Source organism: Macrobrachium rosenbergii, chromosome 52, assembly GCF_040412425.1.
Source record: "Macrobrachium rosenbergii isolate ZJJX-2024 chromosome 52, ASM4041242v1, whole genome shotgun sequence".
Lineage (NCBI taxonomy): Eukaryota > Metazoa > Arthropoda > Malacostraca > Decapoda > Palaemonidae > Macrobrachium > Macrobrachium rosenbergii.
In genome coordinates, this window is record NC_089792.1 from 4531391 (window position 1) to 4555895 (window position 24505).

The 24505-nt window shown below is 36.2% G+C and overlaps 3 protein-coding genes across 5 annotated transcripts in view; 2 read left to right on the forward strand and 1 right to left on the reverse strand.

Moving 5' to 3' along the window:
- LOC136833647 (uncharacterized) overlaps nucleotides 1-4037 on the forward strand; it is a 65553-nt gene extending 61516 nt beyond the window's left edge. For both annotated transcript variants that reach the window (XM_067095787.1, XM_067095788.1), the window contains one exon: nucleotides 1965-4037. In XM_067095787.1, coding sequence (XP_066951888.1) covers nucleotides 1965-3819 — 1855 coding nt within the window. In that variant the 3' untranslated portion in view covers nucleotides 3820-4037. The remainder of the gene's footprint in view (nucleotides 1-1964) is intronic.
- Nucleotides 3986-24321, forward strand: LOC136833649 (uncharacterized). 2 transcript variants are annotated; one of them, XM_067095791.1, is made up of 4 exons: nucleotides 3986-4493; nucleotides 8315-8484; nucleotides 9594-9743; nucleotides 24171-24321. In XM_067095791.1, the coding sequence occupies exons 1-4, from the start codon at nucleotides 3986-3988 to the stop codon at nucleotides 24231-24233; spliced, it is 891 nt and encodes a 296-aa protein (XP_066951892.1). In that variant the 3' UTR covers nucleotides 24234-24321. The 2 variants fall into 2 exon arrangements, with proteins under 2 accessions (XP_066951892.1, XP_066951891.1); XM_067095790.1 differs by lacking the exon at nucleotides 24171-24321 and adding an exon at nucleotides 11930-12909.
- Nucleotides 16942-24505, reverse strand: part of su(f) (cleavage stimulation factor subunit su(f)) — a 76147-nt gene continuing 68583 nt past the window's right edge. Inside the window, exons 12-14 of the mRNA XM_067095789.1 lie at nucleotides 21846-22018; nucleotides 19744-19878; nucleotides 16942-17779 (exon numbers count right to left, since the gene is read on the reverse strand). Of these exons, the coding sequence (XP_066951890.1) occupies nucleotides 17583-17779; nucleotides 19744-19878; nucleotides 21846-22018 (505 nt within the window). The 3' untranslated portion in view covers nucleotides 16942-17582. The remainder of the gene's footprint in view (nucleotides 17780-19743; nucleotides 19879-21845; nucleotides 22019-24505) is intronic.

Sequence of the window (24505 nt, forward strand, 5' to 3'; positions counted from 1 at the left end):
GTCCCAGTGGAACATCTGGGAAGTCAGTGGTGGGTGAACCCCCGTCTCCCACCCGATAACCCACCACAATCCCCTCCCTTACCTCTCTACTGCCTCACTAGCGCTGTCCTGAACACTCGCTCGAGGTAAGATGCTCTTTCAATATTTTATTGTTACTGCATTGCATTTGATTGGTTTTATATTGTATCATTGTTAAATTTATTCTTTTATTTTTTTATGTGAATTGTTACTGCTTTTACGTACATACAGTACAGTAATGTTTTTACTGTCTCTTCACCTTCCCTCCTTAACTAAACGCTCCCTCCCTTAACGCAAGTCAGCTGTGCATCACCGCAGTGACGTAATTTTGTTCATCTTTTATGTTAAGTTTTATTGTGAAATGTTTTATTCTTTTATTTATTTTGTTGAATATGGTTATCATAAAAGATATATTGTGCATGCACTTGAAATAATTGTATTAAAGTGGGTACAAAGGTTTGATATGTGGAAATTCTTGGTTGGGATGAATTAATTGAATTCCTCGTGGAATATTCGGATCGATATATGAACACTTTGATATACAAATTGGAATTTGGAACGAATTAAATTCAGATATGAAGAGCTATTATATATATATATATATATATATATATATATATATATATATATATATATATATATATATATATATATATATATACACATACACACACACACATACATACAGTAAACCTCGCTTTAACGGACCTGGAACCAATGGACATCATATTTAATGGACAAAATCCAGCCAAGGGTAGTGGCTGCTGTTGTTTACGTCTGCTCACACTCTAACATCAGCATTGGTGCGAAATTGGAACTTACTGAATATTTCCTTGTATAAGACGACCTTTAGATAAGACAAGGTCAAAAATTATTTCAAATTTTCATGAATTTACAGTATCTCGTATCTAGTATAAGACAACTTCTAAATTACAAAACTATCCGTGTATAGGCTAGCTTTTGCAACAACAGGTATCTTATGAAATATTGGTTATTTAAAGATGATGTTATTACAAATGTTTTACTCACTGTTTCCTTAGAAATTCAAAATAAATGAAATGACAAAAGCGATTCTATACCATGTTCTTCCTACACACGTCACCTAAAAGGGAAACATTGTTTTGTTTTTGTCTCGTTGCCAGTCACAGACAACCACTAACAATATGATGATGTACAATAATTATCGTACATAATTATTGTTCATATGACTGAATTGTTCTAAGCAGTTATTTACCACCAAAATAATACTGAATTTTTAATGAAAAATTAATAGTATGTTATCCTAAATGTTATTACTACCGTAATTACACTACGATTAAAATTAATGAAAGGTTACCAAAAGATAAACGTTACGGTGAGTGCAACCATAACTCGATGTTTACATTTTGTCAGCTAGCCTGGCATAGATAAAAGTTGATTTCATTGAGATGGAATTGTTCCTCAAATAGGCTATTTATTATGAAGATATGCCAGTAATGTATAAGGTAAAAATGGCTTTATTACCTTTATTATCAGTTTATTTCATAAAGTGAATCTTTTCATGTATGTGGGTGGTTATTGTACCTAGGCTGAGGCTAGCCTACCGATAAACATCACTTATGACATGAAAAAACAATACTTCACTTTAACGGACAACCTTCTCCCCTATTAGTCCGTTAAAGTGAGGTTTCACTGATATATAATATATATATGTATATATTTTTATATATATAGTATATAATAATCATTAGTCAGGGACATTCTGTATTTATGTGGCTGCTACAAACTCTGTCTGTTCAAGTTCAGTTGCATTGTACCATAGCCAGTAGTTTAAGATGTATACCATGGAGAAAAGGATGAGCATGAACTATTATCAAATTTACTATGTTTTGCAACTTGTCCACTGATAAGTGATACAGAGCCTGAGAATATTTTTACTCTATTGACCAATATTTTCTTTTTTTCAGAACTGGTAAATCCCACATGAGACCCAAACGACTGAAACCCAAAATTCTTGATCGGGATTCTGGATTTTATCTTCACCAGGGTAATTCAAAATTGGGCACCTCTTCTGATGACTCAAGTGATCAAAGTCAGAATGTGATTAGAAGAGTTGACCAGGATGCAGTGCATTTGTGTAGAGACACAGTTAATCAGTACTCATCATATAGAAAAAAGTACGTTCGTGATAACAGACACTCAGAAAGTGATCAGTCTTCTGCCAAGGAGTGTAGAAAAAATTTTGAAAATTTGAATTCAGATGTTTTGACTGAGAGTAGTGCTGACATTGCTTCGTTATCTGATCAACTCCAGCGTAAATATAATTGTAGTTGGTCCCTCATAGGTGTGAAGTGCTTTGGTAGTGATATTAAAGATAAGAAGGAATATATAGATGATAACAGCATGAAGACTGTTAACACTGGAAATGCAGACATTGTTGGTGGTGCAGGAAAGAGCAAGTGTATTTCATGTCTGAATCTTGATGTTAATTGTGAAGTACCGTGTATTTGTAATTATTCAAGTAATTATCGATCACGTGGGAGAGGAAGTGCTGTAGGTGGTGCTTCAGTGTCACATAATAAAGAGATGGTAATCAAAAGTTCTTGGCAGTGTAGTAAGAACAGTGCTTTTGTGAATAATGATTCTCGTAAGGAAGAACATTTGCTGTCATCCCAGAAAAAAAATAGTAACAGTTCAAAGGAGAATCCTGGTATTGGAATTGGGAAAAATAATCTTCGTGAGACAAGAGACTCTTCCCTGGCCGATAGTGCTACTGAAGTGGTAACAAGTAATCCAGAAAGCATAAAAAAGCAAGATGCTTGTGATGGAGACAATAACCTGGATGATAATATAAGTGCTTTCCCAAAAAGCAGTTGTCTCCAGTCAGGTAATAGTGATGTTGGTAAATCGCTCTCCAATTTAGATTGCTTTGGATATTTACAGAAAAGTGCTATATCTCCCATTCGAGAAAGCGCATTGCCAGGGGGTAGAAGGAAGAAGAATGTGGAAGTAAAAAGGAAAAAAATGCAGCATTTGTTTGGAAATGAAGGATCCATCATTGAGAAAACAGAACCTAAGGTACCAGTAATAACGGAAGAGCCTGAATTAAGTTCAGGAGAATACACACCACTCAAGAAATCCTTGGCTGTAGAGAATGTTCACTTTCCTCTTCCAGATTACATACCTAGTCCTATTTGTAGAGAACAGGCACCTGGATCTTGTGAGAGAAATGCTTCTAGTGTGCAAACTGGTATAGAAGACCCTGATAATGATAGGTTGCATTGTAACCGCAGTACATTTGGTGAAAATAAAGGGGAGATCTCTTTTAGGAGAAGTGAGAGACTGCAAGATAAAGTGACCAAAGCTCTTTATGACGTTAGTCTCATATTTTCAAGTGATGAGATGATTGATGAAGATTATAAACCAGGTCAGATTGTAAAGAAGAAAAACAAGAGAAAATTAAAGGTAATAAAGCAGGCAGTATCATGTGAAAGCAGTGAAAATGTAAATGTTAGTTCTCAGAAAGTTGTTGGGAGTTGTGGAAAAGCATGCAGAAAAAATAATAAGCCCTTTAGCTGCGCTGATACGTTAAAGGACAATAATGATAATCAAGAGCACAATCCTCAAAGCGAAGATAAGTTACCACAAAAAAGCAAAATTGGTGATACCCAAGGGAAGGCTGTGAACAAAAGAAAGAAGACAGTGGCAGATGCAAAAAATAAACAGGAGACCAGTGGGAACAGGCAAAGAGGAAAGAGAAAGTGTGGAATTTTTGAATCGGAGAAAACTCGTGAAGGAAAAAGAGTTCTGCAGAGGTTATGAAGGAAATAGAGGAAGCACAGAAAAGAAGGCTAGAAGATAGCCCTTACCAGTTGCTGTTTCTGGAACTGGTTTATTGAATGATAATAAGCCTTCACGTAAGAAAGTAGGTAGACCTAGAAAACAAGGTACTCGAAAAAACTGCCATACAAAGAAATTAACGGGCACCATGCCAAAAGACTGCCAAGAAAAAAAATTAGATGATACTAGTCCAAAAGAAAGCCAGTCAAAGAAATTAAGTGGCACTGCTCCAAAAAAGTGCCAGTCAAAGAAATTGAATAGCACTGCTCCAAAAGACTGTCAGTGTAAGAAATTTACCATCTCTGCTCTGGCAAAGAAACAACGTAAAAAAAATTCAAGCGTGAATGTTAGCAGTAAAAAAGTGGTAAAGACTTTGGGAGAAAAAAAGCCTCAAGACCACAGGAAAACTAGAAAGAGAAAGTCCAACAAAACACCAAGTACTGACATGTGTGCACATGCGTCAACAGTAGCAACTTCTGACTGGAAGCCTGAAGAAAGTAAGGCAAGTTTGTCTAATGAAGACAGAGAAGTTGGGAATAAGGATAAACTCGTTTCTGCACAAGATGAATTTATGTCTATGTCGTACATAGACCAAGAAAATAGCCTTTCTCCTGTTGTGTGTACTGAGGAACCTCAGACTGAGTCTTCTGTTGCAGGTCAGTAATTTGTTTCACAACAAATTTATTACAGTCCAGTACTTATAATAATTTAGCCAAAATTTAGGGTCAGCTAATTTTGAGACTTCATTCCTGATTCCAAAGAAAATTCTCTGCTGATTGGCAGCATTACCATTGCACCTCATGGATCATCAGGCTCCTGTCAAGTACAGGCAGTCCCCAGGTTACATCAGGTTCGGGTTACGTTGTTATGGACTTCGGTGCTTGCCTCACGGCACCTTTACCCCAATTTTTCGGGGTCATAAGTGGATTGACAGCGCCATTACCCGGACTTATGGCGCCATTAACGGCACTGTAAGTGCTATTTATTCCCATTATAATTGTGATGCTTTGGGTTATGGTGATTTTCGGCTTATCGCACCGCCGCGCTGGGAACAGAACCCCTGCCATGAACTGGGGACTGCCTGTAAGTGCCTCAGTTTACTTGTATAAATTGAGGCTCTACTGTGCAGGTTATAAGGTACCAATTTCCTGAACTTTTGCACAGCTTGTTACATATGGATTTTAGTATTTGCATGATTCTTTGTTTTTTTTATCGATAAGGTCTCACTTCATCTCTTTTGCTTGTGCATGTAAAGGATTGTATTGAAATTCACAGTTGAAATTTTCATGTCCATTCTTGATGGCCATTAGTGAAGTATTGTAAGGACATTCTCCATTGATTTGAAAGGCTGTTGCCGCTTTCATGTAGCTAGCTATATATTTTCCTCTTTTACTGTACCTCTGTTCATATTCTCACTCTCCCATCTTACTTTCTACCCCGCTCCCATCACTTGTTTCATAATGCAGCTGTGAGGTTTTCCTCCTCTTACACCCTTAAAACCTTCTTTTCTCTCCAATTCCCTTTCAGTGCTGAATGACCTCATAGGTCCCAGTGCTTGGCCTTTGGTGTAAATATTTTCCTGTTCTCCATTACTCATTAATAACCAGTATGTTTTTATTGTTCAGTAATTTTCGCTTCTCCATATTGAGTAACGGACAGACCTCATGTTTTGTAAGTTAACATATGAGACACTTACCATCCAAGTGTACATAAATGCTAAAAAATAAGATTAATAGAGAAAACAATGCATTAAAATTATGAACAGTTCAAAATATTTGTACTCCCTTTTTTTATGAAGCAATTTTAGTGATTGTTTATATTGAGACTTTATGCTTGAAATAAGTGAAATTGAATTGATATAATCAAGGATGATAGTGAAAACATTGATGGCTGCCAGAATTAGAAGCCAACAAAAATATATTTTTGAACTTTGTATAAGTTTTAGACATGTATTTTGGTCTGACATGTATAAAATTTCCTTTTTTGAGATTTTACATTAATACTGAAGGATTCAGTTTAGGTTGGGTCAGGTTAAGCTAGTTTTTATTATCTGCTTCTTCAACCACAGCAAACAACCTCCCCATACCCCCAAGAAATGTCTCACCCTTTTAAAAGAATTCCCAGTTACCCAAAACCCCATGCACACCATAGATTAAAAATTTCATACTGTTTACTCAAAGTATTTCAAAACAGTCAGCATTCAGCTGTTTAACACCCAACAACAGGAAATACAGCCATCCCCAAAGGGGAGGCTCAAAACTGAAACAACCATCTTGAACAATAACAAGGAAATTATGATGATAAAACAAACCTTTGACATCTCCACACCCACCTCAAAAGCTCTAATCATGACAAAAAGATTCTCATTGTGGTGCCTTAGGCCATGATCCAAAAGTATTGCCAGAGTTGTCAGTTTAAGAGGGGTGCACAGAGGAATGCAGGTAGAACTTGGACCAAGAGAGGTCCTTCAATGGGTCAACAGTCCCATCTGTTCACTAATTAAGGAGACAGATTAAATGTTGACCATGGCCATTTCTCTTGACTTTTCATCATCGTTACTTTTGTGACAGTTTCTGGCTCATCATTGAAATAAATTTTTTAGTAGTAAAGTGAAGCTCTTTTTTTTTTTTTTTGGTATTCCAGTGTTACTTTCAATTTGTTTGCTTTAGCAAACCCAGTACTTGTCATATACACAATTTGTGCTCTGAGGGATTTCAAATAATAAAGTTCTCATGCTTCGTGAAATGATGGGAAAGGTTTTCTTCACTGCTTGGTGAATGATGTCTTCGAGTCTGAGTACTCTTACCTTTTTTCTGCTCAGTGTTGCTTTTACTTAGGTTGCATGCCATGTATTGCGACCATTTTTCATGAAAGCAAGCTCTGACTGACTAGTCTCTGGGAATGAATTTATGTGAATGCAGCTCAAAGTCCAAAAATGTGGCACAACTTTTGCAGTAAAGTGTAAATGCTCAAAGTTTTGTATTGCTCAAATTGAGACGAATGGTCAGCCACTTTTATTGGCAGCTGCCAGTCTCACCGGAGTCACAGCTTGCAACATTCCATTGCCCAAAAACATGAAAGACTCCATGATGTTAATGCCATGAATAAGAAAAAATTATAACCATAACGTTCTGTAGTATGCTGTGTTTTTTTTAAGGTCATGGTTACTACAAGACCATGCAGTGCAACATATTTAGCCACTCTCAGATGGTCTTTTCACATCATGCCATGATAAACTATTACAAGGGATTTCAACAAGCCTTTTGCGGTTGTCAGGCATAGCCTGAAGCTCCTGGATGTTCTTTGACACTCTCATCTTCGGGATTGACATTTTGAGCTGATCACCATTCTAATGCGTATCTGTCACCAGTCAGTTAAACTTTAAGATTAGAGTACATGTATTTCACAAACACTGTGATACTACAATTTAGACACCATCTCTTCCTCAGCTTATTCATGTTTCATCCACAAGAGGTAGGTGGTGATGTGTTTACCAAAGTTACTACTCTCGGTGTCCAGCTAATGTTTGAGAGGGTTGTGTGCTCTTGGACAATGCCTGGCAGTAAAATTTAATAACAGTAATAATTACACTAAAAGAAAAGTTAACAATTACCAGGCATTGCAGATATCCTTAGAAAAAGGTCATAAATGAACACGCTAAACATAGAGTATCTGTTGTACCTTTAAAAAAAAAAAAACGACTGCCAGATGTGTTGAGGAAGAACAGTAACAATAGTTTTGAAGTTCAGATAAATAAAGAAGAGAACAGGGAAAACTTTGTGCAGAGGAACACCATCTGATAAAGCAGAAATGCCAGATGAAGAGTGTATCCAAATGTCTCTTCAAGCAGTGGAAATTCACCCAAGGCTGTGGATGGGATAAAATCCAAGATTTGAGAATATAGTGGCTACCGTCTGTGAAAGGCAACAAAATGTGGCACTCAAAATAACTAGTTCTTACAAATACTGTCATATCACAGACCCCCATGAAATTTGCAATTACCCAGAGAATGTCTTGTAAGTGGAAAGAGATTATAAAGAATTGATGGTAAAGTTTCTTTGAAATTCAACTCTTGCAAATTTCATACTCTTTTTATTTGTTACTGAGTCAGTACAGGCAGTCCCCGGTTATTGGCTGGGTTCCGTTCCCGACAGCTCGATGATAACCAAAAATCGCCGACAACCGAAAATCGGCAATAATAGCGCCGAACCTTGGTTATCGGCACTGATAACTGGGGACCAGCGGTGTCGAAAATTCGGTTATTGTCGTCACTAGACAAGCGCCGTAAAATCAGATCGCCGTTAACCGAGGCCACCGATAACTGGGAGTGCCTGTATTGCTATCTGATGTACTGTACATGTATTGATTTGTAGTTTCAAACATAGCCAAGAAAAATGCTGACAGATGTTGCTGAGACTTTTAAGTTAAGCAGTATAAAAGAAAAGGTCTTGGAAGATAATTATGAAATATTTTTCAGGCGGAAGCTCCAGAAGTTCAATGAAGTCCAATCCCCAAATAGACCACCTCAGAAAATGCAGGTCCATGCTTACCAAGGTAACCCTTTCAGAGCTTTCTGAAAGGTTAGAGCAAGCTCATGAGTACCTGAGAGGAATCATAAATGGGACAATTTTTAGTGAAAAACATAAGGTAAGTACTGAACTGTTTCCTTTTTGCAAATAATGGGGCATTGTGGAATAAAACAGGATTGAAATGAAATAGTATAAAAATAAAATACTACCGGAATTATTTTGCTGGTTTAGTCTTTATTGTGTTAGGGTTTGTAGGCAGGCATGAAGGAATTGGCCAACCCCCACATTTCTGTTGCCCACTACATCGTAAAGCACCTATGCCTTTATATGAAATAACTGTTACCTACGTAATCTTTACTGGTATTGTGAAAAAAAATGTAATCAATTAAATATTAAGTCTTGAGGTGTTGAGGGTGTAGTTGTGGTGCAAAAGAGAAGTAGTGTTTGATATAGTATTTGGTTTGCTTGCAGAGAGATGTAGAGCTAGAAGAGTGGTAGCACTAATAGTGCCAGGAAGACTAGGGAATAATAAAAAATAAAAAGTGCTAGTTCAAGATTGTATGGAGAAAGTTGAGTGTGACCACACAGGAAGTGTGTATTGTCTGGGAATGAAGAAGAATATGTGAATACTGTTTTGCTCAGTGTAAGTAGTATAAGGTGAATTGAAAGGGTGAACAGTTTGGAGATATGTAAAAAGAGGCTGTAAAAAAAACTAGCATAGTCAAAAGGATGGATCATTCATTTTAGATGGTTTAGTCATAGAAAGTGTTGGGTAGATGGAGTTGAAGAGTTATTGGAAAGGAGGGGCCTTAATATCCAAGAAGCAGAGTGTTCAGCATAAAAGATGTGGTGCACTGTGTGTAGGTAGTCCAGTGTACTGCTTGTCGTAGACAGTGGTCTAAAGGCTAATGATTTCCAGCAAAAGAAAAGGCACATTTTTTTTTATGTTAGAGAGTCAGAAAAAGATGCCAGCCTTCCGGATATGAAAGGAGCCTGAGTAGCCAATGGTAACTATAAGTCTTCATGGATCATCAGTGTGTCAGTATATTTGGTAGCTGTTGGTTTGGTAATGAGGTAATTTTAATAGTAGAACTCATTTATCACTGGAGCCCTCATCTTTCTATGAGTTTTGTGTTCCCTTACTAATGAACTCAACCCACCCCACTTATGCAAAAAAATTTCAGCAAGGCAGGTGCATCCTTGTATTTCATGCTTCTATTTTTTCAGATTTTCAAAGAGCAGGGTAAGGCTTGTGGGAGTTTGCTCAGCATAGAGGTTTATGCAGTGTTCCAGGAAGAGCAGTCAGAGTTCATGATAGATTTAATGCGAAAGAAGTATTTTGAAAAGCTGCATTTAGCCATCGAGGATAGAAGCATGGTGAGTTTAGTATGTGAATTTTTATACTTGTACATGTAATCATATTTATATGCCTTTATGGAAGAACGGTTTTGAGGGGCACAAATGGGTTCAGCACGAGCATGATTGGACAAACAAAGAATAACTACAGGAGAAGATGGACAAGATTCCGAAGAAGACTCGTAAATCTTTGTACGTGGAGGGGCAATAAATTCCCTCTTCCTCTAATGTCTGACGGGATGGACGGAGCAGACAATGAAGATGAAGAGGATGAGGAAGATAAAGATGAAGAAAAAGACAAAGGCGATCTGCAATGTCTCTTCTTAGAGTCCTTATCTGAATGGCCAAAGTTCTTCCTAAAAATACCTTTGACCTTATCAAAAATCGCCTGGATGAGGGAGTCAGAAGGGTTAGGCGTAGATGGAACAGGAACAGAAGAAGATGGCAACAACACAGCAGGGAGTGGCGAGAGTCATTGACAGATGAGAAGACACTACAGAGACGAAAACAAAACTGGAATGTGGGAGGACATGCAGTGAGACAATAGGCTGGAAAGGGTTGGTACCCCTGGAAGGCCTAAGGAGTCCAACATTTAGTCAGCTTCTGTGCATCTCCTCCTGAACAAGGAGGAGCTGCCTCCTCCCTCGTGGGGGGGAGAAGCATTCCCCCCCCCAAGAGGAACAGGGCAGCCACTTCAATTACAAGATCTCCTGAATTTTCTAAAGCCGAAGCAATAGAAGAATGCAAGGGAGTAAAATCTTCATGGGAAGAAGAAGGAACAAAAGGAATTTTGGTAAAGAAGAACCAGATGAGAAGGAATAGATGCAGATGCAGCCACAGAGGGAACAAAGCCTTCCCAAGATGGCAATGCAGATTCCTTCTATATCTCCTCTTCCTACCAAAACTCTTCCATTGCTCAGGAGACCAATCAACACACTCAGGACATGGGTTACTTACGCTACAGTTATTAGATCAACACCTGCTACAAATAGAATGAGGATCTAAGGCAAAAGCAGGCAGAAAACGAGAGCAAGGAGTACTACCAACCCCAGGACATTTTCTCTGAGGCTTGGGAGGCTTAGACGAGTCATGGGTTTGCATGCTTAAAACAAAATACACAAAAAACAAAATATCACAAAGAACACTTGCACAAACAAAAAAGAAAAAACCAGGATGCAATGGCATAATGTGGGCAGGAAGTGGACAAACAACTGGCTGTAGGCAGAGAGGGCAGCAGCACTACCTGCTCTGAAGATGGCCAAAAAAAAATCTAATTCGCTGGAGGTGAGATGGGGCAAAGGGGGCCACCGGAGCTGCCTCCTCACTGCCATCGTAGCTAACTCCCACTGCCACTAAATTCCTTGTACTTTTTAACCGAACTCCAGCAGGCACTAGAGAATTTTTCCCTTATGTTAAGACTGCAGGATTGTTAAGTTATGAAAAATACAAATTGATTTAAAATATGTCAGTTTTGTGGTATTGACAAGGTTAGGTGAGGAAGGATACAGAGTTGCCCTTGAACACCCTAGATTTTTTACTTGCCCTTATCCAGATTTTGCCATTATCCAACAGGCCCTTGGCTCTATTAATCTGGATAATTGAAAGATTAGTATACAGTACAGGCAGTCCCTGGTTATTGGTGATCCGGTTTTACGGCGCTTGTCTAGCGATGAAAATTGGCAACTTTTGGCGCCAAAAATCGCCAATTTCTGCATATCGTCACGGATAATTGGGTATTGGAGTCAATACATACCTAACAGAGGCGCTGATACCTGGTTATGGGCACTGATAAACACTGAAAATCACTGATTTTCTGTTACCAGCTATTTTCACTTATCATCACGCCATCGGAATGGAACCGATAACCGGGGACTGCCTGTAGTTAGAAATAATGTTACCTAGTGTTGATGAATATTTGAATGATATTTTAGTGTATATGTTTTTAAAGGGTAAATAGACATTAAATTTTTATTTACATTTAGAGAATCAAAGTACGAGTATTTATGCTCAAAATCCAACATTCACCGAGTATTGACTATATTACTATTAACAATATTTATTAACAATATTTAAGTAGGTCAATCTTTAAGTCATGTAAAGGACTACTATGTAGTAAAACTGCATTTATTCATCACCTTACTTGGATATGTCTAAAAGCATTAAAAGTCTTACAATAGAAGAATTCTTAAATTGTATTTTCTTTCCAGAGATCGCAGTATATTTGGAAGGTTCTCGTCCCTTGTTTCTTTATTAAATTAACAATGGACCTTTTAAATATCAAAAATGAAAAGGCAGCACAAGACAAACTTATGCAGATTTGTAGGAACTTCGCTGACTAATGGTTTTGTTCACATATTTCTTTTAATCAATGGAGCTTCAGTGAAGTTTCTTTGGGTTTAAGGAGAGTTTATCAAGTTATATATTGTTTACTTAATAATTTGTACATCTTTTGATTATGTTTATATTTGTGTAAACAAGAGATTTGTTCATACATATTCTATTATTTTATGGAACAAACAGGATAATGCCTCTTGATATACTACCACAGTATACTAAATTGAAGATAAATTGCTTAGAAATTTTTCTTTTGCCGGGTTAATTTTTTTTCATTGTACAGGCAGTCCTCAGTTATCGGTGGGGGTGCCGTTCTGGGGTATATGATGATAACCAAAAATCGGCAATTTCTGACGCTTTTTGGTGATTTTCGGGCATATCGGCACCGAAAAGTGCCAATTTTCGGTTATCGGCGCCTCTGTTAGATATGTATTGGCGCCAATACCCAATTATCGGCGCCTCTGTTAGATATGTATTGGCGCCAATACCCAATTATCGGCGCCAATAAGCGGAAATTGGCGATTTTTGGCACTAGACAAGCACCACAAAACCGGATCACCATTAACCGAGCCCACCGTTAACTGGGGACTGCCTGTACTGTGTCAGTATATTATGCTACATTTCCGATTACAGTAAAGAACCTTTTATCCAAAATCACTGGGGCCAAGAGTGTTTTGTCTAGAATGTTTTTCTGAATAACTGACCCTAACCTAAATTATGGTCTAGGTTAATTAGTTAGCCTTCCCAAGGTCTTAATAATGAATAAGTAAAGACATTTAGAGAGAAATTATATTGAATACTACAAAGGCTGAAATTGTTCAAGAAATTTAGTAATACAGTAAACCCGTATTCGCGTTCTCATGGTTCATGGACTCAATACTGGCGGGTTTCTCTGTGGAACATATCTAGCCATCATTCATGAAAATTCGCCCATTCAAGTGTATTTTTCACTGAGAAATATTCACTGATTACTGTATTTTCATATAATTTTCATGAATAAATGCACATTTTGTGATAAAACTATTAAAATACTCAGGTAAATTTTTACAGGGTTTTTCTTGGTTTAATCAAAATGGGCAGTTCTAAGTGTTTTTAGAGGGTTTTAAGCATTCATGATTTGACCTATTCAAGGGGGTGGGACGATCCCCGCGAATCGGGGTTCACTGTATTTAGTAAGGAAAGCTCAGTGGTTGAATTTATGAGAAACATGCTAAAGTACTAAGTAGGCTATGGGGGACCTGTATATCTTAACCCTTAAGAGACAGGCTAAATATATATCAAGCACACCCCCTGAGCAGGCAAACTTTAAGGTTGGCCAATTTAAGAAAAACACATCAATGGAAAGAGGAAGTTACGCACATGCACATGGTTTAAGAAAAAAAATTCTACAAATTTTTCCCTACCTTCCATGGGAAGTTGAAAGTGACTACAGGTTATTGGGGATTCCATTCCGACAGTGTGACAATAAGCAAAAATCAGCGATTTTCAGTCATCAGCGCCTCTGTTAGTTATATATCAGCACCAATACACGATTATTGGCCCCAAAAATCGCCGATTTTCATCGCTAGACAAGCGCTGAAAAATCGGATCACCAATAACCTGTATTTACAACCCTGTGTGGGGCCTCTTTGACAAGATACTTGTAAAAGTATGTTAATTTTACCAAGTTATTTATGTTTTTTCTAATTACTTTATTTTGTAAAATTATCATTACTGCTCACGCAATATCATAACAGTTAAGAACTAAAATCAGTAACAAATTCTGAGTACGGGTATTTGTTGCAAAATATTTATGATATTTACTGAAATGGGGAGATGCAGTAACTTTTGTGAGAAGTATACATGTTTTTTCTAATATTTCTTTGCACTTTTCTTTGCAAAATTACAATTATAGCTGACATACTATCATAAAAGATAAGAACTAAAACAAACAGTAAAGCGCTGGGTATATTTATGAGCAGATAAATAAAAAGACGTCCTGGAGCGGTAGAGAAATCAGTACATTCCCCTCTGAAATCTCAAGGAATACTGATCGATGTCTCTCCCAAGCTGAGCTAAATAGTTGGCATAAGTCATTTATAGCCCATGGAAGTGCTATGAACATTTTTCCCGCTAAATTCCTCCAAACCAAATGGCACGTAATATTAATACTCATGAGGATTCCCATCCATTAAGGGTTAAATACAAGAATATTACCCTGTTTATTGAATTTAAAATTGAATATAAAAATGTTCTCATTGTGAAAAAACCAATAATTAGTGAAAAAAGGGTGAATGTTTTATTGTGCTAATTTGTGAATCTACTGTTGGCTAGCATGAACTATGTATAGAGTAGACTGGCTTGGATTATTATGTAAGACTGCAGGTATAGTATGGAAAACCATATTAGTTGCCAAAATACACCAGCAGCTGAATGTAGTAGAGCACAGGATAAATGACTTGTGCTGCAATGACTAAAATAGTTCCTTAATTTGCTAGAATTATGACAAATCACTTGTGTAAGTTTTATGGATACATACTAAAATATTGGAGTAAACTAGTCTATGCGTGTTGAATTTATAAAATAAGTGTCATGAAATAGATGTGCAATTGTAAAAAGGTCAGCGTTAATCAGCAAAATGAAAAGGATAAAAGATTTACTGCGGTGATTCTTGTCAAATCTCTACCAAGGTTAGCTTATATCATGCATAAACTAGGCTAACTTAAAACATTTTATTACAAAGCACTGTTCATACTGTGTATGAAAAAAAATTGAAAATTTTTACATGATGAAGTGAACTAGCCCGACAGTAACCCTAGTGCAAAATAATTTGCTTTTTCTAGTTGAAGCAGTTTGTTGGCTCTTAGTATGTAGCCTTCTTTACATGTTATTATTCATTGAAATGTCATTGAATTCCCAATATTTTTCAACCAACTGTGTTAACTACTGTAAAAATCCAAACCAAACCAAAACCTCTTAAGTATTCATCACTCAGTAGTCATTTTGTAGGTAAATAAATTACATAGGAACAGCAAGTTTAACTACATCTGTATCTGTCATATGCATTAAGAGGAAGAGTTGGCCATCACTTCTCTCATACATTGTTGAAAATGTGCTGTTTTAGTGCTTTACACTTGATTATTTGTTAACAGTTATGGATAATGTTTACATAAATTAGCCGACAGGAAATATTTACAGTAGTGGACACTAGACGCTCAATAACGTGATAGCCGACATACAGATTGCTGAACTCTGGATAAAAGAATGTGCACTGTACAACTGTTCACTAAATATCCTCCACTTGCCTCCAAAAAGTGCTTTGGTTCATCTTTAGCTTGCAGTTTGATTTTTTTTTTTCAAGTTCAAAAGCCACTTAGTTGCCAAGGAGAATTTGTCAATAAATCATTTTGTTATTACTGATTGTATGATGTGGTTGTTTTCTGAAGAGAGTGTTTGTAGGTATGCGCATCATATGATTTTAGTGCTTTTATTACTGAGAGTAATCATTTGTACATTGTATATTGTAACTTCATTGTATATTGACTTCTGCTTGCTCATGTGTACAGTACATATTAATACATATTGCTTTCCTTTGTAAACTAATGCAATGGTATATTAATTTCATAAAAATTCAAACAGTTTTTTTAATAAAAGTAGCTTGCCTAGTATGGACAGATACATCAGGCTCAAAAAGTTGCAGAAACCTCCATATTAGGGATTAACTCAAATTAAGTAGGCCCATTATGAATGGTCCAATGCATCCCTGCCTTTCTTGCAACTACACCAGTTTAGCCTGATTTCTTGCCAGTAAGATCATTCCTGGAATGAGGTATCTTGTATTGCTTGTACAAACCTTCTTTGTTCATATCTGTGTCAGATAGTTCCAGTTCAGACATCTCTTTGCCACTTCTCCTTTTAAAGTGAGTAATAAGGATGTTTTCCCTTTGTTATAACAAGTGCTTCCCTTGTTATAACAATGCTTCCTTTGTTTAACAATGGTTCCTCTGTTTGGAGATATAAATTTTTTTAAAAGTAAGCTTTTAAACTATTCATGTAAACCACAGATTGTCTTTCAAATCCTACCTGCACCAGTATTACAAAAATGAGTTAGACATACAATGAACTGAACTGGGATGGTGTAGTTATATCTCTTTGTGGCATTTGTAAATTTTTGTGCTGTTTGTATGTCGTGTAAAAATTGTACAGTATATATTATTTCAGAGAGTACAGGATTTAGTGTTTGAAAGTACTTGTATGTAAAATATGCATTTTGATTAAAAGTATGAATCTTTGTATCTTATAATTTGAGTTCTTGAAATGCAAACATTGTACCTAATATATAGTTTTTAGTTTTCATGTAAACCCAGTACTTTCACATTGAGCCTTCCATGCAACTGCACAGATTTCCAAGATACTTCATAAAAAAAAAATCTTTCTGGCTCCATAGTTCCTCAGGTGTGTGGACCTGTTTATAACTCAGCATTTTCCAAGAGAGTGCTTTTACAGTTTTTTCTAGATTATTTTTGTCTACATACTTCTGCATCCAGAAATTTCACTCTTCGTATCATTCATGATATGTAATTATATTTAGTGCTTTGAGGAAGGTAATGTTGCAATGAAATCCTGTTAAAATTTATTTTGACCATTATTTTACTTTTAAGTGCTTTGTTAGTAATTAGAAGTACTTTCACAGCTGCCTGTCACTAAGGTTCTTGTTAAACCTGAGGCTTTCTTATATAGTGCATCCTTTTGGGAACCAGTGCCACATTCCATTCCTCCAGTATTAAGATGTCTCAGGGTCATCTAAGTCCCAAAAGAGAATTCTGTTAACATCACAGCTCTTTTCATTAACTTAATTTGAGGTTATAAGCCTTTCTGGGTCATCTCACCTTAAAAAAAATTCTCATACCTATAAAATTTTTATTTCAACATTTTCAATATTACACAAGATTCTATTGGTCTACACTATTTGGTTCTGTATCAATTGCACAGGTCACTATACAGCATTTCACTGTGAAACTTGAGCTGACCTCTAAAAAATAAATCAACTTCGGCCTGACATACACGTGTAGGGATATAAAATATGTGGAGCTCTGCAAGACATAAAAAATCTTTTTTTCGAATTTAATACACTATAATACAGAAAATATGTAATATTTATGAAAAACAACCATTTAGTACATTAAAACAATGAAAATGTCCTATATCATCAGAATGTTTGGTACATTATGATTCTGATTGTGTCTTCCATGTTAACAAAATGATTCCATTACTCATTATTTTAAAGAAAATTTGAAATAAAGTTTGATACAGTACTTATGACCCTCAAACTTAAAAAAATATAAAACAAGGTAGGAAAAACACTATAAGTATTTTGTCTTTTGCATAAAAATATTACTGTATGTTATAACTAATCTATTCATTAAGATAATGAAAATGTGGCATTTTATAAATTTCTAAATTTTAGAAAATAAAAACACTATACATCTTCTTGCACAAATACTGAACTCTTACCTTATACTAATCAGGTAACAACTTATCACTACATTACTTCATTTTCTTCTGTTGTCTAGCCCTATAAATATCACTGGTAAGAAGAGGTTTATTACCATCCTCATCATCTGAATCATCACCAGGGATTAACTTCCTTTTACGATCTCCACTGGGATCAACAACCCAATGAACTGATTTTGAAAGTTCAAACAATCTCACATCATGACCACCACTAGTTGACCACTGACCACCTGAAATAAAGATCATCGTGTTATGCAGTGGTACAAAAATTCTTACTTCCCATTCTGTACTCATCTCTACAGGTTGCTGTAAAATACAAGTGGCTGTTTTGTAAAATGGGTTGGTTAGAAACTGCCACAGTCATCCTCTAACCCCAAAATCATAGAAGATGCATATCCTTAGCAGAAAACAACTGTTTCATGCACATTAAATGAGGGTTCATTAACTGCATAAGTGATCCCTACAAGTGCTGACCCATTTGCCCCATATCTAATGCATACTCAGACTCCCTGGGCATTAAGACTTTTTGTTCTAAAGATGCTTCAAATAATCCTCATTCCTACACTGCTGATTCATAAATCTTTCTCTAAACAAACTTCTATTTTCGCTGTTTCAATCCATCTTTTCATCTATTCTAGTTTTTTACCATACTGTCACATCTAAATTTCCTGCAATTTCATCCATCCTCTTTCCACACATGCTCTAATCCACGTACAGTGGACCCCTGCCCATTCATGGTTCCGGATTTACAGCTTCACCTATTCGTGGTATTTTTCATAGAGAAATATTCGCTAATTCCTGTATTTTCATATTTTCGTGACTAAGTGGATTTTTTTGTGATAAAACTATTAAAATCCTCAGGTATAAGCAATTTTAGAGGGCATTATAAGAATTTTTAGAGGGGTATCAAATATTAGCAGATTTTAGCTATTCGCAGGGTTGTGGTACGCATCCCCCGTGAATACTGTGGGTCAACTGTATACAGACAACTGACCTGGACAGTTGTCTACCTTTATCCAACATTCACATTCAATAAAAGCAGTTGTGAGGTTTAAGTATTTGGGTACAACTGCCTCAAAGGATAGATTATTAAACGTACTGATTTGGGGAGATAAAAAAAGCAGCAAAGGCAGCTATAATGCATGTGATGTGGAATAATAAACCTCTACAAATTCCAAAACTGTTCTAGCATTAAAATCTATTATTTTACGACCGTCTTCACTTGTGAAAGCTCCCAGAATTAGTATCTAGCTCACTGTTCAACACATCCAAAGTAGCATCTGATGGTACGCATGGTCCTCCTGACTTTTAACTAGTTCTCACTATTCCTTTACTGATTTTTTTGTCTTTTTCCTGTTTCAACTTATTTTAACTTTCATTCCTTCTTTTATGTAATGGTTTACCTTAATTTTTTGGTACTGGTTTTGACTTAATTACTTATAATCTGAGTCCTTTGAACATTTTGGTATGAAGACCTTTTTCTATCAGATTTCATCTGAATTCAAATTTCCAATTTGTTTGTAGATTCTATTTCCTGTTTCATTTAAAAAGTTGACTGTTTTCTTTTTGCCAAAGATTTTGATTTGATGGCTCTAAGTGCAGATGGATTAGGTCTCAGAATTTTAAGTCTATTATTATGAGTGCTAAAGGACAATGTTTGCTTTCCAGGAGTATTCATTCCAATAACTACAAGTACTAAATTGATAAAACTGAGGGTTTTACTGTTGGGTCTTGTATACTAGACAACTCTAAGCACAGATTGTTCCAACATACTTGGTTAAATAAAGCAAAACAAAGGCCAATATATATAACCTTAGCCACCAACCCAGGGTCTTATGAGTTCTTTTGGTATATTGCAGGCCCACCAAACATTATAGTATATATTTATGAATTAATACAAAGATTCAGCATTCTTAAAACTCTGCAAAGGTTACTGATGATTAATTCCATAGATCTAGTTTTCAAAAATTCTAAATAGCCTTATCTACTTACATTACTGTATTACACTTAAGTACACTACCAAATTATCATTTTGCAAGGTACGATATGGCACCATTAAAGCTATATTACAGTACTCAATGAGACACTACTTAGTTTTCATTATGATATAAATAATTACTGTACTGCTATACTGTACATAAAAATGACCAAAAGAAAAAGGTTCATGAAATACATAAGCAATATAAATACTAACCTTGCTCAGGTAAGTTTAACCTCATAAACAGGTCAACTAAAGCCTCCAACTTGACAAAAGGACCACGGAAACAGTTTGGTGGTGGTAACAAAGACAACAGGTTGGCAACAGCTGGTGGAGGAGGAAAGGCACCACCTGTAAGATCAAGCACAGGACATTAGTAAATAAACAAACATTTAACTACTGTACAGTTAATTCACAATCTTAATTGTAAGGTAACTTAAGTTTAATTAATGTAACTTCAATAACAAATGGTTAAAACCACCACTTCCACATAAAATTAAAAACTTGTGCAGAGCCACAATGGGGCAATCACATGGAGGAGAAGTAGGGCTATTCCCTCATTATAAATGAATAATACCCTTTACTGAAGAGAGGGAAGACCTGGGTGCATTGTCAGTTGAGGTGACCCTAGACTACTATGCCAAGGCTTGATAATTTTGATTATGCACTGTAGAAAGATTACTCAAAGAGAGGCAGACTGTAGTTGAAGAACTGCAAGAGGTCAGAGGTGGACAAAAAGTTCAGGTATCAGCAACTAAATCTAACTTCTGAGACAATACAAAAGATGGTTGACAAGATACAGGCAGTCCAATCCAACTGTTCTGAGACAATAACAAAGATTTCCAGTGTTGACAAGATGGGCTTATCAGGGTTATGGAATTAACAGACAACCAGGAACAAGATGAAACGCACAGATCCAGTGAAATGTGATTCAGGAAGAGGCTGGAAACAGAGGAAATGGTATCCTTAGCACACAATGATACATACAGAATTACCATGCAAGCCTGATAAGGCAAAACAGACAGAAGAGTGCGCTCAGTTACATGTACATACAGCTGAAATAAGAGGAGCCATTGGAGTAGAGATGGTCCTGAAGTGACAAGAGCTGTGGTACAACTAGAGGAGAAAGACTGTCTACACAACAACCACAGGAACAAGCAAATCAGGAGCTGTGGGTTTTGTATGAATCTTGCCTGGGTAGTAATAGAATTGTTGGGAGAACAAGTGAGCAAGGATATATGACAGATCCTCCAACAAACAATGGACTCTCTTCTTAAGTTGCTCATGTTAGATAGAGGGGAAAAAAATCTTCATGTTAGCTATCAAGATCCATATAGTTGTTGACATTCCTCTCCATAAGGAAAAGCTCTTGGAAAGGATGACACATCATCAGAGGAGACCCATTTCTGTGTTACTGTAAAACTCCTAAGAAGCTGTAGGAAGGGGGAACTGAATGGAAACCTGCACAGATGTTCCAAAGCATTGTAATGATGTCCAGTATTTACAAACCTTACAAGTCATTTCAGAAGAACTTAACTGACCTAAACAAGGGGTACAAAATGAATGAGGGTCTGTATCAGATGTAATAATTCAAAGTTTACCAGATATGCCTGTGCATCTATACTACAACATGATGAATCTGTAAAAGGTAGCACACAAAAGATTTCCCTACTAAAACTGAGATGTAACAGACTGGCTACTTCTGGACAATACACAAAACATTTAACAGCAAATATCTGTGAGCAAAATTAACGCAAACACCAAAATCTAGTAGATTAACAGATACAAATTATATGACAAAAACATACAACACAAGAATCTCAGTAATGAAAAGCACACCTGGTCAGAGAATGAAAACAAAGTTATAGAAAATGGCACTAGAACAAAACAATGGCAGAGCAATAAATATTGTCCTAGAAAGCATTTAAATACAGACAAACCAGCAACTGTTAAAAAAAAAATAACAGAAAAGATAAATGGAATAGAAAATATTTGAAAATTATATGAAAATGAAGTAAGAACATTTCCACAATTAATGAAAGTCTGGGGAAAAGTCATGATCTGCAACTAGGTTGACAAACACAATCAATGAGCCAGTGTTCTGTTCCACACCCCTTCAACCAGTGGTTCATGCACTGTTCCTCAAAGCTAATAGTTTTACCATTTCTTCTGTTGGGAAGTAAGTAATGTCTGGATTTTGTGTGAATGGGTTTGTTTTGAAACAACTTACCAACCATAAATTGCAACTGACAATCTTATGTTCACATACATTTTCTGAGCTTCACGCTAGTGGTAAAATAAAAATTTCATCAAATTACCTTTAACTGGATGTTCTCCAGGTATGTACTTCGCTTTAGGCTTGAATGGAATCATCTGTGAAAAGTCTGGTCGAGCGTAAGATGGTTCCTGAGAGTCATGAATTGATAAACCTCGAGGGATATTTGGGTTTATTATCATGGCATGTGTGGAAATATCTCGATAACCAATGGCTCTGCAAAAATAAAAAAACAAAAATGTAAAAATTAAATAAACATCATACATACTTCTCATAAACAATACTGTACATACAGTACGCTGTACATAATTTGTCTACCTATAAGACTTCCTCATTGCAGTCTAAGTTAACTGTTAAGTGGACCATTCACCACCTTCTATTTTTTAATTATGCATGTAAAAGTATCTGTGCTGTTATAGTATTTGAGACTGTTTAATTATCCATGGTTCCACATTTAACTGCTATCCACTTGGGCTGCACTACAACCTTTGAGCCACAACTTTTTGCTATCTTGGGCCCAAGTTTCCTTGCTTGAGGCTTAGAGCAAGCACTTTTGAATCCATATTTTTCCACACTATAGGATCCACATACATAGACATACTTTATTAACTTCCATAAATTATGATGTATTGAGATCTGATATTTAATATATTTTCATTTTTATGCTATTCTTATTTGAACTTTTATATTTTCACACATCATCACCATTAACACCTTTTGGGTCAGACTCTCCCTTTAAGGCATTATAAATACAAAATCACTTCTTTTCACACTCTTGTATCTTTGGTGACTTTCTATCAGAATTCCCATTAAGTCTTGGTCATTATCTATACCATTATCCATGTTTTTTGGGGCCTTACTACTACTCTTTACCCTGTTACTTCCATATCTACTATTCTCTTGAATCACTGCTTTGCAACCCTTGACATCACAGGTACAAACCACTGTAATCTCTCAGACATGTTTATTTTCCAGCTACTAGACACATCTCTTTGCAAGTTCATTTGTAATTGCTGTAGATCTTTCAACAACTATCCAGCTGTAAATCTAAGCAAATTCAAGTAACAATTTCTCAAAATCTCTATTTTCTTTAACAGTGCCCATGTCTCTTGATGTATAGAAGTAAAGGTCTCATAACATGATAGTCATAATTAATTATTTCTTTTCAATTCACAGACTGTTGCTACTCTCTCTCTCTCTTATTGTCTGGTCAATACTATTTAACTATCTAGCTGGTCCCCAAGGTAACAGAAATATTCTACCTCTACTAAAGCCTGTCTTTCCACCTTATACATTTTATGCATTGAAAATCACATATAGGCAGTCCCCGGTTAACAATGGAGATTCCATTTCCAGCCAAGCATCGATAACTGAAAACCGTCATTAACCAGAACATCACAATAATTATGGTAATAAATGGCATTTATGACACCTTAAGCGCTGATCGGCGCAGATAAACCGCTTACTGACACTGATAAACTGCCTACTGATGCTGAAAATCGCTTACCAACGGCGACAAACTGCCTACCGATGCCAATAAACCACATTACTGGTGCCAAAAATCACTTACTGGCACCAAAAATCTGGTTAACGATGTCGTTAGCCAAACATCATAAAACCGAAGTGCTGTTAACCGATGTCGCCAATAGGCGGGGACTGCCTTTGCTCCAACATTTTTGCACTTCAGAGAATATCTTTTAACACTATCTGCTACCTTCAATACAAAGTGCTGACATAACTTCGGTATTTCTGCATTACTTACATGACCACTCCCTGTAAATTGTTTTTCTTTCTTTCCAGTTGCCATAATTTTTGTTTTGTTTACAATGATTTCAAATTCCTTAAATTTCAAGTTTTCATTTTTTAGGATATCTGCATATAGCAGCTCCCAGTAGCCTCTTGTTCTCCTTTATAGCTTCCTCCTTTAGTACGATAAACAACAAGGGAGTAACTGTTGATCTCTGATGGACACTAACATTTATCTCAAAATCTCCAGATGCCCATTAATCAACTGTCACAGTAATAAGTCAACTGCCTTCCCAAGATCCATAAATATGTGGTATAAGTTCTTCCTCTCCTTATGGTATTCAATAGGATTCTTCCTTGAGAGGCCCATCAAATATGCTGACTGAAAGCCTTAGTTATAGAGGTAATGGACCAGCATTCTTTCACAGATGAAGATGAGACTCTTCAACACTCATAAAAATGCCTGTTCCTAGTGGAGACGTATCTTTCAGTTTGAGTTCTATCTGGAGAATTCTCTTTAGTTCCTAGCTGTGGACAAACAGGTGAAGCTGATGATAGGTAGAGGTGGTAACATAAGCCTTTACAGGTACAGTATTTACAGCTGGATATTTTCTATCCCCAGAACCTCCTGGGGTTGGAGACCATGGCTATTGATCTCAATCCACTGAACTGCTTTCTACAATAGACACCCTTCTATTTGGAGATAGTGACGTCATTATGTGAGTATATTCCAGGACATTCCCTCAGTTCTCTTGGAAAGGATTTATATATGCATTAAGTAATGAGTAAGAGTTATTTGTTTAGGTATACAGATTATTCAGTTTTCATAAAGTTCATAAAACAATGTTTCAAATTTTTTGGCTTTTCTTTTTTTGGTTTTAAAATTAGGGACCTGAAATTTTAGTATGTTGGTAAGGAACATGCCTTTATAATAAATATAAATTATGAGTTGGTAAT

Coding starts and splice junctions, on each gene's coding strand:
- LOC136833649 (XM_067095790.1), top strand. CDS start 3,986: ATGCCAAAAGACTGCCAAGAAAAAAAATTAGATGATACTAGTCCAAAA. Junction 8,485..9,593: donor TTTTTAGTGAAAAACATAAG/GTAAGTACTGAA, acceptor CTATTTTTTCAG/ATTTTCAAAGAGCAGGGTAA. Junction 9,744..11,929: donor CCATCGAGGATAGAAGCATG/GTGAGTTTAGTA, acceptor TTTTCTTTCCAG/AGATCGCAGTATATTTGGAA.